Source organism: Trichophyton verrucosum (genome assembly GCF_000151505.1).
Source record: "Trichophyton verrucosum HKI 0517 chromosome Unknown contig00345_1.f1.exp, whole genome shotgun sequence".
Lineage (NCBI taxonomy): Eukaryota > Fungi > Ascomycota > Eurotiomycetes > Onygenales > Arthrodermataceae > Trichophyton > Trichophyton verrucosum.
Window position 1 is genome coordinate 112,300 of NW_003315417.1, and position 16,984 is coordinate 129,283.

Here is a 16,984-nt window from a genome sequence, read left to right on the forward strand (position 1 = left end):
CCCAACCTTTCATACCTGTTTCCCCCTCGTCTTCCTCATGGTCTTCACCTTTTCCTTATCCCTCCTACTCAGCTGTTGGTTTTGTTGCATATTTTCTTTTCATCTTGGATGGTCATTTCACTTCGGCCTTCCCCCCCCTCCTTTACTCTGTATAAGTCTCTATATGACACACTAACGCCATGGAACGCAGAGTAACTCGATCGGCCGCCAGGCTTGCTGCCGGCAGTGCTGCCAGTGTGTCAGAGTCCACCTCGCCGCCTAATCCTGCCCCTCAAACCCGGAAACGAAAGGCTCCTTCCCGCCGTGAGGTAGCTCGGGCTGACCCTGAGGTCCCTCCGTCACCGCAGCCCGCATCGCGCTCCAAACGCCAGAAGTTGACTCCTGCCCGTCAGCCTGCCTCTCGGTACAGTGCTCGACAGTCTGCAGCCATGTCTCAGCCTAGGTACGCAGATATCTATTTGACTTGTTTAAGCATTAATGGGTGATTGTGTTTGGTATAAGTACTAATATTGACGTGGCATAGATCCCCCGGAGGGTCTGAAGAGAGACCAAAGTCCGTCGCCGCTTCGTCTTCATCCTCAAAGAACCGCACTAGTCGAAATAGAAAGACCACAAGAGGTGTGCAAGCTATTCTATTACCTCCAGGCTCTTTTCTGATGAATAAACCCTGCTGACACTTTCATTCCTCCAAGACTCATCCCAACACGTTTCTCCGCCTCGTCGACAGAAAAAGAGAGGTAAACGAGATACTGATGTCGACATGAAAGATGGAGCCGAGGAACGTAAGGAGAAGGCGAATGAGAAAGATGATGAAGAAACCTCTCCCACCAGCGATAGTCATGAAGAAGCCAACCAGATGGATACCGCCGAGGATGATGAACATGAATCGTTTCGTAACGGCATCTTTGGATCAGGGGGCCATTTTGGCCTACAAAGTACGCTGCGTGCTCTCAGCGGCATGATGTCTGGCATGTCTTCTCGACTCCGGGATATCCTGTCGAATTTGAAGACAAATGAAGATCCTTCCGTCCAGTTAATTGCATTGCAGGAACTGTCAGACCTTCTTTTAGTTTCGAACGAGGACAATCTTGCTGGCCACTTCTCTCCAGATCCTTATGTGCACGAGCTAGTAAATCTGATGCAGCCTAATGACTTCGGAGAAGAAAACCCCGAAATAATGCTGTTAGCTTGCCGATGTCTGGCGAACATGATGGAAGCCATTCGAGGCTCCGCTGGCAGCGTTGTCCAGGGGGGAGCCGTGCCCATTCTCTGTCAAAAGCTGCTGGATATACAATTCATTGACCTGGCTGAGCAAGCTCTAAGTGTATGTCCGTTCTAAAAATTCCCAGCGATCTATACATACAGACATCAGGTACTGACGCATTTTGGTATACTAGACTCTGGCAAAGATATCTGTAGACTTCCCTGCTTCGATTGTGCGGGAAGGAGGTCTCACAGCCTGTCTCACATATCTTGATTTTTTCCCCACCAGCACACAACGTACCGCCGTCACAACAGCTGCGAATTGCTGCCGTAACGTACCGCAAGACTCGTTTCCTGTTGTGAAAGATGTCATGCCCATACTACTAAATGTGCTCTCAAGTAGCGACCAAAAGGTTGTTGAGCAGGGCTGCCTGTGCGTTTGCCGCGTGGTAGAAAGCTTCCGATACAAGCCAGAGCACTTAGAAGAATTAATTGAACCGGACCTTCTAAGGGCTGTCCTTCGATTACTCCTACCAGGCACCACAAACTTGATCGGTCCACACATTCACACATATTTCCTCCGCATCCTAGGAATAATATGCAAATCAAGCCCGCGCTTGTCTGTCGAGCTCCTGAAAATGAATATAGTAGATACCTTGTATCAAATCCTCACAGGAGTTTCACCCCCCTCGGACGAAAGCATTGGCCCGGCCAAGTCTGATACCGTGCACATTATGCAGGCCTTGATCCATCGGCCCCGCGAGCAAGTCTACGAAACCCTCAATATTGTCTATGAGCTCCTCCCTGCTGCATCAAAAGGATCAGTTGTTCTTTTAGATGATCAACTGCGTTTCACGCTTGGTGGTGGCCCCCTACCACTGTCGGCCACCCCCAAAATTAAAGCCATGGGTGAGAAGCGATTGGAGTTGTTGAGAAATTGCCAGCCGGAAATCAAACGGTTTGCTACGATTCTCTTGCCGACCCTTACGGATGTCTACTCTAGTACTGTGAACCTGAGGGTAAGGCAAAAGGTACTGTTGGCACAACTAAAGATGGTCCAAGCCCTTGATGTCAACATCATAGAAGAAGCATTGCGGTCTGTACCGTATGCGTCTTTCTTGGCAGGTATATTATCCCAAAAGGATCACATATCTCTCGTAGCACTTGCTTTGCAGTGTGCGGAACTGTTATATGAACGACTGAGAGATATTTACCAATATCAATTCCATCGAGAAGGGGTCATAAACGAAATCAAAGTATTAGCTACCGCGTCAGTGCTGGGTAAAGATGATAAATCGGCAGAGGAGAAGACTGGTTCTGTTCTCGGATCAAAACATCATCTTTCCCACGATGATGGCGTGAACCGCGGACACGATAATGACAGTGGGAATGAACATGATATTCAAGATGACATCCACGATCATGAGGATGAGAGCAATGATGAGGATGATTTTAATGGGGACTATCCTGACGATCCAGAGCACCATGATGAACATGAAAATGAACATGATGACGCTTCAGACAGCGAAGCATCCTCGATTGTTCACCCTCCTGCTCAATCTCTTGACCACACTCTCCAAGACCTTATAACAAACGGTGCCAAACATTTCCTTGAACTCTACGAAGAGAGCAAGACTGCTGGCATGCATGAAAAGGCGGAAGTCGTACTAGCAACCCTCCGTGGCCTCACTAAAAAAATCGAGGATTGCTACAAAGCTTCCGTTGTGGGGAACCGGGGCTTCAAGCTTTTTTCCGAGCTTGCAGCCTATTTTGATCAAGATGCCTTTGACAGCATCACAAGCTATGAACTATTGAATTCTGGTATAATTCGTGTGCTTGTTGATGTCATTGAGAACTCAAAAGGTACGTATTTCTCCTATGAGTGATACACTGAAGACATTCTTAGTTGTTGAACGTTACTAATCTCTTCATATAATAGGTCAAGCTGGTGCGGACTTCCTGAAGGCATTCAAGTGCTCACAGTCGCCTCTAAAGCACAGCTCCGAGCGCAAATCTGCATTCGGTGCCTTTATCCACCAACTTCAAGACCTCCTTAGTCGTACCGAGAATTTTGAGGTTGTTACTTTCCACCATAATGCATTTGATAGCAGAAGTACCCTATCCATGTTGTCAAAGCAAATCCGGCTCCGATTGGTAGCTGAGGAGGGTTCAAATATACCCAAGCCGTATAAGAATATGATGGTTTCTATTCATGCCATTGCCAATTTCAAGACCCTAGATGACTACCTTCGCCCAAGAATAAGTCTCTCTGAGCGGCCGCGACATTCTCGGCATCGCGACCCAACCTTCCCACATCTCCCTAGTGGTACAAACCCGCAGGATCCGGAATCAGCTAGCCGGGGAAGTGATACCGGATCCCCCCACTTGTCCGACTTCCCATCATATCGATTGCCAACTGGGCGAGACAGCTCAAATGGAACCAGTTCCAGAGGAACAAACAAAGGAAGATCAGCTCGCCCCTCAACACTCCAGGGTTCAGGTAATGGAGAACGTGAAGGAGTGGGACGTAGGCGCTCAGCTCGACACCAGCCTCCACCGCCGCCCATGGAAAGTGATGACACTGATGGGCCATTAGAGTGCGCTGATGAACCAAACGGTAGTGATGATGAAGAAGATGATGAAGAAGGTGATACCCTCGACACCATTGTGGATGACATTGATGACGATTTATCGGAAGATGACGTTCCTGACCCCTCAGCCGTCAATATGGAGGTTGCGTCTACAGGCAAGGTGACTGCGAGAAAGGAGGACGGCACAAGAGTCTCTACTCCTTCCCAGTCCACCCCCGTAGCCAAGTCATCGACAACATCCCTCGCAAGATCGAGCCCCCAATCATTTGGCCGGTCCCTTTCCATGGCTGGCAGGTCCTTCACATCATATGCCGCTGCAATGCTAGCCATGCCTCAAGACTGGCATATCGAATTCGTTGTGAATGGGAAACCCATAACAAATGACACTACCATCTACCGTGCAGTCCAGTGCAATCGATCCAATGATAACAACTCGCCTGCTAGAAATGTTTGGTCGACTGTCCACACTATCTATTTTAGGCGAGCTCAGGGGCCACCGCCACCCGAGCCAACAACACTTACTCCTGCCACCTCGAACGTGTCTGCCATGGTTGACGACGTTGACATGCCAGAATCCCTGAATAACGTTCCAACAACAGCATCGATTCTTCGACTCCTTCGAGCTTTGCACAATCTAAATTCTCAGTCAGATGATGAGCTGGCAAACGACAGCGGAGTGATTGGAATTGCACCAGAACCTCCGTCGCAGTTTATCAACACGAAACTGACCGCAAAACTTAATCGGCAGCTTGAAGAACCTTTGATAGTGGCAAGCAGCTGTTTGCCTAGCTGGAGTGAAGACCTCGGTCGTCACTTTGCCTTCCTCTTCCCATTTGAAACGCGACATCTCTTCCTACAGTCTACGTCCTTTGGCTACGCTAGGTCCATGGTTCGCTGGCAAGGTGCTCAGTCAAATGACGATGGCCAGCGAGAGCGCCGAAGAGATGACCGCGCCTACAGTGGCCGCCTTCAGAGACAAAAGGTACGAATCTCACGGACACGCATTCTTGAGTCAGCTATGAAGGTCCTCGAGCTGTACGGTTCATCGCCAAGTGTTCTGGAAATCGAATACTTTGAAGAAGTTGGAACCGGGTTGGGGCCTACACTTGAGTTCTATTCCACAGTCTCCAAAGAGTTTGCTAAGCGCAAGCTGAAGCTATGGAGGGACTCGGATTCCAGCGGTGACGGAGAATACGTTGACAATAAATTAGGACTCTTCCCAGCACCGATGAGTCAAGAGCAGGTTACACAGGAAGCAGGAAAGAAGCAGCTACAGTACTTCAAAGCGCTAGGCAAATTTGTCGCTCGCTCCATGCTTGACTCGCGTATTATTGATATTGGATTCAACCCCTTATTCTTCAGTGTTGGCCGAGGCGCGTACACCAAGAAGCCCCCATCCATTGGCTCCGTGAAGCGAGTAGATGCAGAGCTTGCGAATTCTTTGAAGTTTTTGAAGAAGTTTGCCGACAAGGCAGCTGCTATTAAAACGGACTCTTCTCTATCGGCAGCGGAAGCCGCTTGTGCAATGGAACAATGTGAAGTCGATGACACCAAACTCGCAGACCTCGGCCTTGATTTCACACTACCTGGATACCCACACATTAAACTGATACCTAATGGCCAGAACACGCCTATTACTATGTCAAATGTCGAGCTATACATTGACAGAGTCATCGATATGACCCTTGGAACTGGGATAAAGGCGCAGCTTGATGCATTTGCCGCTGGATTTTCTCAAGTATTCTTATATTCATCATTAAAGACCTTTACACCTGATGAACTGGTGATGCTTTTTGGCCAGGTTGATGAAGATTGGTCCATCGAAAGTAAGTCATTTCTTTCTCCGTTTATCTGTATACCATAGAAGATTTGTCCAGGCCATTTACTGACTTTACCTTACCAGCCCTCATGGATTCTATCAAGGCCGACCATGGATTTAACATGGATAGCAGAAGTGTTCGAAACTTGCTCGCAACCTTGAGCGAGTTCAACCTCCAACAGCGCCGCGACTTTTTGCAGTTCGTCACTGGAAGTCCCAAGCTCCCTATCGGTGGTATGTAAACAGTTCTCGCATTACATCCCCCACCCCAATCTCCCCGTTGCTTCTTTCGCTTCAAGTGTGACTGACCATGGCATCTGTAATATAGGCTTCAAAGGTCTCACACCAATGTTTACCGTGGTCTGTCGGCCAAGTGAACCACCATACACCCCCGATGACTATCTCCCCAGTGTCATGACCTGCGTGAACTACTTGAAGTTGCCAGACTACTCCTCCGCCGAAGTTCTCCTCAACAAACTCAGCATCGCAATGCGCGAAGGACAAGGCGCATTCCACCTTTCTTAAAAAGAAAAACACCCTTAACACAGCCTCTATTACATTGCCCGGTTTTACATTACTTGTCCCTGGGAACAACATCATAGTAAATAATTCTCTCTCATCATCCCTGCCGAACTACAATTCTTTTCATGAAATTCTTTTCTTTTGATTAGAACCTTACACCACCACTTGCAAGAAAATGACTTTTTACTGCCTCCAGCACAAAATGGATTGAACGGGAAAGGCCGAACGCGAAATGTTATGCATTTGAAATTGATATGATATCGGAATGACAAAGGGTGGCAAGCGGCGTTCTACTAAAAAAAACACTCGATCAATGCTTCTGTCTTTGTATCTTTAGTAGCTCAAGGGGCCAGATCTTCAACTACATTAATTGAGATGTCTTTTGCTACACTACATAGTTACACATGCAGCGATCTTTAGCTGTCCTTTGCAGGCAGCCTCACCTAACTAACTATAGGCCGGGTAGTTATTGTCGATGCCAGGTTTACTAATAATAATATCGGCGGCTCTTGTAGGGCTGGGCGGTCGTTGGTTCTTATCTTATCGCTAACTAGTTAACTTAACTTAGGCTCATCAACTCACCATCCACTTCACTGCGGAATTCCGGTCGACGAAGAGCAAACCCACCACTTTACTGATAACCAGTGTCCATCGTGAACTGCATATTAGACCCTGCTCGACCTGTTCATTCCCACGGGCCTGTCCTCCAGCTAGCTAACTTCTTAGTTTACTAACTGCGGCTGAAGCTCCCGATAGTTAGCCGCTATGGACGAGTTTGCGCAAACCCGCGGCGTTGACGACCTGTTTGATGACGACGTGATACCCGTTGCATCGCAGCCTCAGCCAGTCCATGAGCCAGTTGACGAGCCCGATACCGCGCCTTATTCCTCCACACAGCCGAAAGAAGAACCGATAGATTCGGCCGGTCCGCCGTCGCAGGTCGAGCAAACCCTCCCTCCGAAACAGGACGCGGCGCCATCGCAGCACCGCAAACGAGGTGGAGCCGGTCGAGGAAGAGGGAGAGGGAACGGATTTTCTCGCAAGCTGAGGCCTGACACATCCAAATCACCTGAGAAATCTGGCGGTTCGCCTTCGGCGCACCCTGCTGTGACCGAGACTCCCACCCAGCATCAGGCTCTGAACGGTGATGCGGACGCTCAAGAAAAGCAGCCAGAGAAAGGACAGTCTGCTGATGCCTCGAAAGTGGATAAGACTCATGATAGCACTGTAGATGTGCCCCAAGAGGCAGAGCAAACTAAAGAGACTGCGTCACCAAGGGTTCCGGCCGTACGAGGCGATCGGAGTAGAACAGGAGGCATTAGAAAGGTATGTTCCTCTTTGAGAAAGGACAGTTGCATGGCCATATAATAACTGACTTATTATGTCCAAACAGCCTAAATTGACCGAGGAAGAATTATCCGAACGGATGGCTGCGGCCAAACTCACTGCTGCCAAAAAGGCTGCAGCTCATGCGCGAGCCGAAGCAGACGAGGCCTCTTTTCAGGAGCGTGAGAAGATAGCTCTGGCCAAACGGTTGGAGGAACAGCAAAACCGCCGTGTCATGCTTAGTGAGAGAGAAAAGAACCGACAGAGGAAGCTGAATTCACAGACAGGTCGCGAATGGGACGCAGAGAAATCGCAGGATTCCTTCTCTGAACACAGCCGGGGAGGCTCAGCATATCGCAGAGGAGCCCACGGAAGTATAGCAAATGATACACGTGCTACGACACCCCCGACGTCAGCAGGCGACTATGATAACCAACCCAGCCCACCCTTCGGAGATCGAGGGCGAGGGCGAGCTAGTCGAGGAGGAAGAGGCCAGGGGAGAAGAGGTGCCGGCAGAGGTCGAGTCCTAGGGGACAGAAATACCGAAGTATCCCCTCCAGAGCAGCAAGCAAAGGTTCCTGCATCCGACGAATTCCCCGCTCTGCCTGGTTCAGAGAAGCAGGGTGATACTAAAGGGGAGAGGACCGGTGCAACGGCGTGGGATAAAGCTCCTGATATCTTGTCAACGAAGGAACCCTCGGGCACTTGGGCTGATCAAGTAGAGTTTGGTGAGGAGCTGGAAAGGGGCGCCACAAAGTAGGCCAGTATGGTTTGTCCGCTTCAGTGTTTATGAGTTATGCCCGTGAAGATATATGGGGTTCGAGTTCCCTCGACGAGAGGATAAAATGGGTTCAGTTACTGTGTTGTATGACTTTTTTTTTGACGCGGTTTGGTAGAAGTGCGTTCAAGTATGTTTGCATAGGTCACCTATTGGATATTCCCGAATCACTATCTATATTATATACCCGACTTTTACGTCTCCAAGCGTAGGCAGCACTGGTAGGTCCACTAATTAGAAAGGGGCGTTTAAAGCAAGAGTTTGACGCATCCAGTCTTCCGTTGAAGCCCTGCTGTAACCAGTAACACAGCTTAACTGAAGGTCCACGTTAGAATCTTCCCACAGCCTTTTGAGGCTCACAATTTAGGTTGCGGCTCTGTGGTCACCTTAGGTTAATTTCCTAGTTAAAAGGTTAAGCTGACCTTGACTAACTATAGATACCTTCGTCCGACGAGACGTTTCATTCAAGAAGCGGTATACCCATACTCACAACTTGACGAATATTTCAGTGAATACCTTTCGATCCCTGCCCTAGTTAACTATAACTAACTAACTAGTTATTTAACTAATCTACGCTGCGGCCGAAAGAAAACCGAACAAGCCGCGGGGCGGAGTAACTAACGAGTTAACTGAGACAACCAAGTTACGGAGTACAGATGATATTTCATGACTATCCTCCGCCATAAACACTGGCCATCACGGTCTCGAGATAGATAAACGATCCCGAAGCGAGGTCCCTCTGGTGAATTTGGCGAATTGGACTGTCCGTGGGTGAGTTGACTCCGTTCGCACCCAAATACCGCGAGTCATACTCCGTAGACTTGTGACCAACCAGCTGGCTAACGAACTTGTTGGTAACTAGTTAAAGCCAGGCTTCCGCACTTCTTCATCAGTTCATGTCTGGACTTGGGGAGTAATAGATCTGCCTGGATAATTAACTGCTACATAACCAACCAGCCCTACTATCGCTTGACCGCAAAGATAAAGAGTACCATGGCGGCCTTGGAGACTATCCCGGAGGAGATTTTTCTTGCTATTTTTGACCATCTTGGATGCCATCGTTACAATGAGAAGGCCTTTTTGCCATTTGCAGCCATCTCCAAACGCTGGCAGCGTGCCATCGAGCGCTTCCCCTTCAAGAGCTTTAAACTCAACAACACCCAGCTGTCGACTTTTGCTTCTCTTTTCCAGGGCGCAGCCAGAGCCCACAGAAAGGCTCTGGTCAGGAAGATAGACCTCACTATCGAGCTGCCACCTTATGACGGAGATGACTGTCATCAGCACGAAGAGCTCAATAATCAAATATTCTCCACTGCTATCCATGATTTATTCCAGGTCCTCGAAACGTTTAATGAAGATGAAGCTGTCAAGGCTAATTTTACAAGGGGGGTTGGAATTGAAATCAGGCTGAGCTCCATTGAATCCCCAAAGGATGAAGACATTCCTTATGCTGATAAAGAGTACAAATTTCAAGGAACCTTCATTAAGCTCCTAAACCCCGAAAGATTGCCCACACTAGAGTGCGTGACGTCCTTTTACCCTATCGCCTGGATGTGGTCTCGTCGAATTGACCCTGTTGCGGGGATACAAATGGCAAGCAAGTTGAAAAATCTGAATCGTTGCATTACTTACTACCGTGATTCGTGGGAGTGTACTGAAGGTGGGACTAAAGGAGTCAAAGAAAAGACGCTAATAGATAATCGACACGGTTTGTCTCCTATGCCGACCATAAAATTACCATAGCTAACTTAACCGATACAGATTTCAGTCTTGCCTTATCAAATTATACTCAGTCTGTGAAAGACTTAAGCCTTAGATCAGACTCATGGTCTGGATGCATGCCTGACGAAGCAATGCCTCCACCAAAGTTTATTTCATTTACCTCGTCGACGGACACGTTCAGTCTCGCAATACATGAATTCATTCAACGAGCGAACGTTTCAGACATCTCCATTTGCGGACTTCTTCCATACTCTTCCGATATATTATGGCCATATAAGGATGTTAAAGATGCCCCAAAGCCACTGTGGCCAAATTTGACAAGCTTGTGTATTTCTGTCAGTGCCCATACACCCGATGGGGACTGGTATTTTAAAGGGGATCCGGCTCTTGCGTCTGACTCTGAATTCATGGGTCCAAATGATAGAAAATATATCAACGATTATTTCCGAGTTTCTGATCAGCCTGTGAATATGTTTCGGTCTATCCCGGTCCCAGAAAGGATCGATCCTTTCTTGAAAGCGATGGCACTAGTTATTCGTCATGCTCCTTCACTCGAGTCCCTGCATTTATGTTTTGGAGAGGTAAAGCTTCGACCAGGATATGTGAAAGCGGAAGGCCTGACACGGCGGTTTAGTATTTATTATAAAACTCCTGGCGACCAATTCTGGTTCGACAAAAGGGGCCATCGGAGAAGACCCAGAATAATATGCGATGTTGGGAACAACTGGCGCGCGAGCAAGGAAATCGAACAGATGTGGATGGAAGCACTGGGGCCAAATGGGTTGATAAACTACCATCATTGAAATGTCCATACATATTATGAATTGCTTATATTGTATTTTTCTGTTAAGCAATATGCCTCCAGAAACGAAGTATATGCTTATTGACTAAACTAGAGGTATGAGGAGGTAAAACTCTAGCTGAAGTGCCCATCGCAAATGAAGACTAATTGTAGAGACCTCGAATTGGTCCCTAAAGTGGGTTCTTCCACTTCTTCATACTTGTGTATGACTTCTCCAGGTTTTGAAGGTACTTAATAACAGTTTCGTATCTTTCTTTTCGTGCTTCATGCTCTTTTTTCTTCGCATCGGCGTCCTTTAGCTGCTGAGCATTCAATTTCTTGCCCCTGTTCTTTTTCTCCTCGTCATCTGCAGACTTGATTGCCGCCTTAAGCTCCTTTTCCAATTCAGCACGAGCCTTGGTATAATGGCCATACTGGTCATCAAAAAACATCTCAGTCTTTTTGATGGTATTTTCAGTGCGCTCTTTTATCCATTTGTCCCATTGCTTTCCAAGGCCCTGACGCATGTAATCGTGGAAAACCGTTGTGGATTTCTTTTCAAATTCAATGTTTGCGGTTGCTTCGTCAAGTTCCGTGAGAATATCCGAAATCCGTTGTACCTGTTTATTGAACACGGTTCCGACATCCTTCATAGCCATATACTGATAAGCGAACATGACATCTTTGAATCTGATAACAGCCTTGACTAATTCTGATTCTTGAAGCATATTCTTTGTGAGAAAATCTCTGTTGTTGATTAAGTTCTTCATGTCATCGGCAAAAATTTTATCGTTACCCCATGCCTAAATAATGTGTTAGCTAGGAAGGACCGAAGATTTGTAGGCATGAATGTAGAACGACTTACTCTTCCTTTGATCCCATTTGGTGCACCAGGAAGTAAAAAGAATTCATCTACCCAGCTTTTGGTGATAGGGAATTGATCTGCAATCCATTGTACACCAAGTTTAGAAACTCCCCCAATCTCTGGGAGGAAGTTCTTGTTGCTGTCGGCCCAGTAAGCTGTCATGTACGTGCAAAAGTCCACCCTGTTGAAACCTGATTTGTCAGAAGGATCAATAAATCTCTTCCCTTCTCGTTTAGATATTTCCTCAGAGAAGAGGCTAATAAGCTGAGTTTCCAAGACATGTTCGGTTGCAAGCCCATAATTGGGGTCGTGCTTTGGGGAATTTAACATTTTATAATCGGTCTTATAGAGTGAGTTCAGACGTCTTCGGATTTCAAAATCCCCACACTCTTTTGGGTTTTTCAGGGCAAAAATAACATTCGTCCCAACATTCTTGTTCTAAAATCCCATTGATAGTTAGAAACAACCACAAATTTAATGTAACTCATTGTATACGTACCCCTATTAGTTTAGCAGGACCTGGATAAGGTGCCGTGTTGGTAACCAAGTCACAGAACTGCACCTTTTTTCCATTTTTGCTCGGTTTAAAAACCGGAGGAGGGGGTATGCTGGTTTGTGTTGAGGTACTGCTAGTTGCAGTTAGACTTCTGCTCGTTGAGCTTGGAGTGCTTGTCGAAGTTGTAGATTTCTTTGCCCTTCTCTCCAATGAATGAGATTCCCACCCAAAGAAACCGGTTCCTCTGATTGCAAGGTGTGAAACTTCATCATCATCTTCTTCACCTCTATCCTCGTCTTTGAAATATCCTGGCGGCCATGCTTGTACATTGGAACATGCTGAGCACCCACCAACCCCTTTTCCAGGCTTACAGATTGGAGAAGTGGTTGGCTGCCCCTGAGTTGTAGTTGATGATACCTGGGTGCTACTATGCTTGGTCGAACTAGATTTGTGGGAGCTCGTAGAAGAAACACCGGGGTGATCCGTAGTGGTTGGTCCAGGCTTTATTGTGGATGATGTCCCTGCGTTACCATCTTTAGATGTTGACCTAGAGTGGCTCGTAGAAGGTGAAGTAGGGTGTGTCTCGCTATCAGACGTTGGCTTGCTGTGGGTCGAGGTTGCAGACTTAGGTCTCGATGTTGTCGTTGGTGCATCGTTGGTTTTCGTAGTTGGCTTATCCCTGGTGGTCGAATTCGGTTTATTGGTGGTTGTCTCCTTCGGTTTTTCCTCTGTGGTGGTCGGCTTGTCCTTCGTAGTAGATTTTGGTTCCTCTTTGGTAGTTGATTTCGGCTTATCATCTGATTTAGGCTTGTCAGTGGGCTCGCCGGCTGGTTTAGACTCGTTCTTGGGATTAGAGCCATTTTTATCATCTGGTTTCCCTGAACCGGACTTTCCGCCGCCCTTCCGTCCTCCGCCTTTACCAAATAATCCACGCACATCCTTATCTAACCCTTTGCGTTGGTCATGAGATTCGGGGCAACCTTCCATTCTCTTGCATCCCAAACTGCTTCCATATTCATGTGGCGCTTGAGCCAATTCAGCGAAGACATGGTCTTCTGAGGGTTTATCCCAGCCCTTGCCGCAAATGGGGTTGGCCCAGCTGCCAAAAAATACACCTGCATCTAGTCCGTTCTCAGCCACGGTTTTGGCAGCTCTGATGAAGGTCTCGAGTCTTTTGATTTGACCAACTGGCAGAGCCACAAGCCCAGCGTCCAGGATGGTCTCGAAAGTAGTCACAAGGACACCGCATAGGATATCATCTAGGCGTGAAAGCCCGGACACAAGGGTATCTATGATGACTTTTCCGAGTCCGTCAAGATCACATCTGCATTCTCCAGTCACGAATTCATGACCGCTATCGTCTATATAAGAGAGGCCCATTTTTTTCATTTGTTGAAAGGAAACACCAAAAGAAAGACACTTGAATATGAGTGAGTATATTTTCATACTCGAACGTCTGGGTGATGATTTTTGGAGCTTCATACCGAAATATCATTTAATGGCCCAGACTGATGAGTTTCACAGTACTTCCTGCAGGGGGCCAACGTATTTTCAGATTGCCAGAAACCGCCATAGTTAAAACACCAGCCTTTCTCGGCGAAGGCTGCTATAGTCTGGGCATCAGATTGATGGTTTGAATTGGGGTTCTCTGCTTGAGTTGCCGGTAGGAGAAGGCTAAACAGCCAAAGCAAGAAGAAAAACTTCATGGTCAATGTTAAAGAATGTGATAAGTAGTGTGGTATTTGGGTATTTTGGCGTAAGAAAAGAGTGTATTATCGAAACGAGTGTGGTAAAAAGTAAAGACCGTAGGAGCTGGCAGATCCAGACAATATATCAAATGAATGTCAAGATAGGAAGCGATGGCTCTCTGGATAATCTCTGTATCCCCAGCTGTAGAGGCGGATACTGATGGCCTTTAAGTAGGCCGAGCCTGCTGGAGCAGCTAAGGCAAATGCCGTGCTCATGTCATGATGGGGTAAAGCCATTGTTATCTGTCTCTACTCTGCTCTCCATTAAGTGTTGTATAGACGGAGCAAAAATGTATGCCATCTAAGCCATGCATAGCATCCAACGTATGGTGATTGATGACAATACATGCATCAACCTGTTTGAGAATATCCATTTCCGAGATAAACGGATGGAATCCTAACATTTGAGAAAATCATTCGAGATACTGATTGGATATACGACAAATTCCATGGGAAATAGCTAGACGGACCGACGCAGCAGTGCTGGCAGTATGGGTATCAGTATAGCTTACAAAGCGCCCAACAGAGCCTGGGGCGGAGTCTCTGATCTCTTTGCCTATGTAATGGGTGGACTGAAGCTTGCGTACAGAGCCTCTTGCATTGTTGATCCTCATTTTAGGTGACTAAGATGTCTGGAGTACAATATTTTGCTGTTGTACCCGCATTGGGGGCAGAAAAAGGCTCACGATGCCCAGAATTCCCGAGGATGCGGAACGGGGACTTTTGTATTCTCCATCAAAGCCAATAAAGTTGAAACCGTGTGTTGATGAGCGTCTATGCATAGAGCCGCAGGGTAAAAGCCATTGTAACCCGGCTCCATGCATTGCTGACTATGGCTAGGTTTAGTCATGATGGCAGGTGCAGAGTAATTTCCGAGGTCCGGCGTCAGCATACGCTGGGTGGTAATTTGTAGTCTTTGTAATCCGAGCCGCCAGCGACTCTATTTCGCAGTGTAGATCTATCCTGGAACGCAATTCTGGTATTCCCACATCACTTTTCCTCCTCCTGTTACTTGTTGCTGCTGCTGATGATGACGATGATGTTGTTGTTGTCGCGACGTCGTTGAAAGTAGAAAAGTCGAAGTTGAAATTAGGGTTCGTCCCGGCTTATATAAATCAACTTTGAATATTAGCCAACCATAAACCGAAGATTTATTTAGGTCTCTATGATTGGTCAATAAAAGTCAACTTTTGAAGATGGCCTCATGAGTCACGTGAATCCCATTGTTTTCTATTTTTAATTTTTGGCCGAGTATAAAAATATGTAACGCCGCTAACCCATGAATAAATAACGGCAGTCTTCAGAGCAGGATCGATACTAACTAGCGTGCTAGATCACGCGACAGATACATAACTGGCTATCACGGAGGCTGTTAAAGCATTTTGCGCTCTACTCATTTCCCGAGCTGAGACGTTACCGTTATGCCCAGAGCTAGGACAACCGCTGTCCCGTTTCTGCTTAATGGTAACTACTCCGTACTTTTGCTTATAACGCTCAGATAGCACGGGAAACCAGCAACATGCCGATTGATCAGTTATGCCATTACTGCAATACTGGTACTTTTTCAAACCCCCGGATTCCACCAGTCACAGATTCGAGTCCGCCAGACAGATACGGCTTACAGAAGATCAGCTATCTGTTGATCTACGTCGGGAGATGTTTCTGAATAATTCGGCTTATGGTCTCAAGTGCCTCAAAATTCGGATTTTGTTGCACACTGGAGTTGATGTTAGGAGCTTTGTCGTCTGCTTTTTCTCCTAATGCTAGTCATGTCGAGCGAGCGGCCCATTTAATGCCATGACGTTCAGCTACATGGAGATCGTCACCAACCATGTTGCTTTAATTAAACGTGGCAGACCGCCAGCGGAGGGCAAGAAAGCTCCATGGTTGTCATTTTCGATCTATCGTCTGATATTCGGCGTTTCTGGTTTACTGCCGAATGTAGGAACCGAGATGATAGTCAAATGTCAGGGATGTTGATTCGGAGCTGTGTCAAGGCATCGAGATATATTAATTCCCCAGATGCCTGCGACCTTTTAGCGATGTCTTCTAGTTGGCCGTCTGCATATCCCTGTAACAAGCTAGCTAACTGGTTGGTTGTTGTTGCATGATATCGTTTACTTTTGGACATCTAGCAACCACACCACCACAGAATTTGGCTACTTACTGTCGATGCCTTTGATAATTACACCTTCTGCCAGATGTAAACACTTGATCGTGTCTACCAAGCTGCGGCCGAGGCTCGGATAAAGGGTGATCTCACGCCGAGAAGGCTGTGACACCGTGAGATGGAACATGTATATGTACCTTGACATTGGCGAACCAAGAAATCATATATCCACATGACCATGGAGCCAAATACTACATTATATTCAGTTGACCCATTTACCTGCATGAATAGTTACCATGCTCGAGGAATGGGTAAGAAGAAATTCAGAGCGTGAAGAATGGCAGTAGGAGTGAGGACTTACGTAGTCAACAGGCAGTTAACAAGCTGAGAGGGTGATTGTCAGTCGGTAGCAGGGTAACTAATATAAAGATAACCAATAATACACAGGCGAGGGCAATATCAACGGCCGGGTTGGTTGGAGGATTTCCCTTGATGTGCATCACTAGTTAGGCCCACGGAGGCGATCCAAGGCTAGCCCGAGTCAACCGTCTGGAGGTCCTGCTGCCGTGCCAGACACAAATAACCACCGATCTAGTCAACTTTAGCAGACCTCTAGGTTTGGGTTGCATCCCCTCGGGTGGAGGGATCTAGGGAGTTGAGCCGCAGAAGCGGGTGAGATGGGCCTATAAGTCCCACCTGATATGCATCCCCAGAGCTTGACCCTTGACCTCTTAAGGGGTTGTAAAGACTGACCGGCTCGTCCAGCCGTGTCAGGGGGCGCCGTGCAAGCTGCGTAGTTAGTGAGCAGCACCAGCAAAAAGAGGAGGCACAGCTACTCCCGTATGGTTGCGCAGGAAACATGGCATCGGAATGGCTTGCAGAAGTTGAGCCGGAAGAGTTAAACCAAATCTTTGTTGATGTTGCTGGCACGCATGCAGTGCAACGGCACCATGCTGCAAGTTGAGGCCCAAATCTCGGGGTCGTCAGGGTTTGTTCCTGGTCGATGATCGTCCCGGTGACTTC

The 16,984-nt window shown here is 47.3% G+C and overlaps 4 protein-coding genes across 4 annotated transcripts; 3 read left to right on the forward strand and 1 right to left on the reverse strand.

Annotated features, from left to right (window-relative positions):
* Positions 1–179: 179 nt before the first annotated feature.
* Positions 180–6,138, forward strand: TRV_04378 (uncharacterized protein; the record flags this gene model as incomplete). Its single annotated transcript, XM_003021485.1, has 7 exons — positions 180–442; positions 524–618; positions 693–1,324; positions 1,398–3,066; positions 3,143–5,620; positions 5,659–5,847; positions 5,942–6,138. 7 exons carry the CDS (start codon positions 180–182, stop codon positions 6,136–6,138), a joined length of 5,523 nt encoding a protein of 1,840 aa, XP_003021531.1.
* Positions 6,139–6,900: 762 nt separating this feature from the next.
* On the forward strand, positions 6,901–8,221 carry TRV_04379 (uncharacterized protein; the record flags this gene model as incomplete). Its single annotated transcript, XM_003021486.1, has 2 exons — positions 6,901–7,461; positions 7,529–8,221. The coding sequence occupies 2 exons, from the start codon at positions 6,901–6,903 to the stop codon at positions 8,219–8,221; spliced, it is 1,254 nt and encodes a 417-aa protein (XP_003021532.1).
* Positions 8,222–9,232: 1,011 nt separating this feature from the next.
* Positions 9,233–10,764, forward strand: TRV_04380 (uncharacterized protein; the record flags this gene model as incomplete). The annotated part of the gene is made up of 2 exons (XM_003021487.1): positions 9,233–9,947; positions 10,001–10,764. 2 exons carry the CDS (start codon positions 9,233–9,235, stop codon positions 10,762–10,764), a joined length of 1,479 nt encoding a protein of 492 aa, XP_003021533.1.
* A 169-nt stretch (positions 10,765–10,933) lies between these two features.
* Positions 10,934–13,809, reverse strand: TRV_04381 (uncharacterized protein; the record flags this gene model as incomplete). Its single annotated transcript, XM_003021488.1, has 4 exons — positions 10,934–11,545; positions 11,608–12,045; positions 12,107–13,522; positions 13,588–13,809. The coding sequence occupies 4 exons, from the start codon at positions 13,807–13,809 to the stop codon at positions 10,934–10,936; spliced, it is 2,688 nt and encodes an 895-aa protein (XP_003021534.1).
* Positions 13,810–16,984: the final 3,175 nt, after the last annotated feature.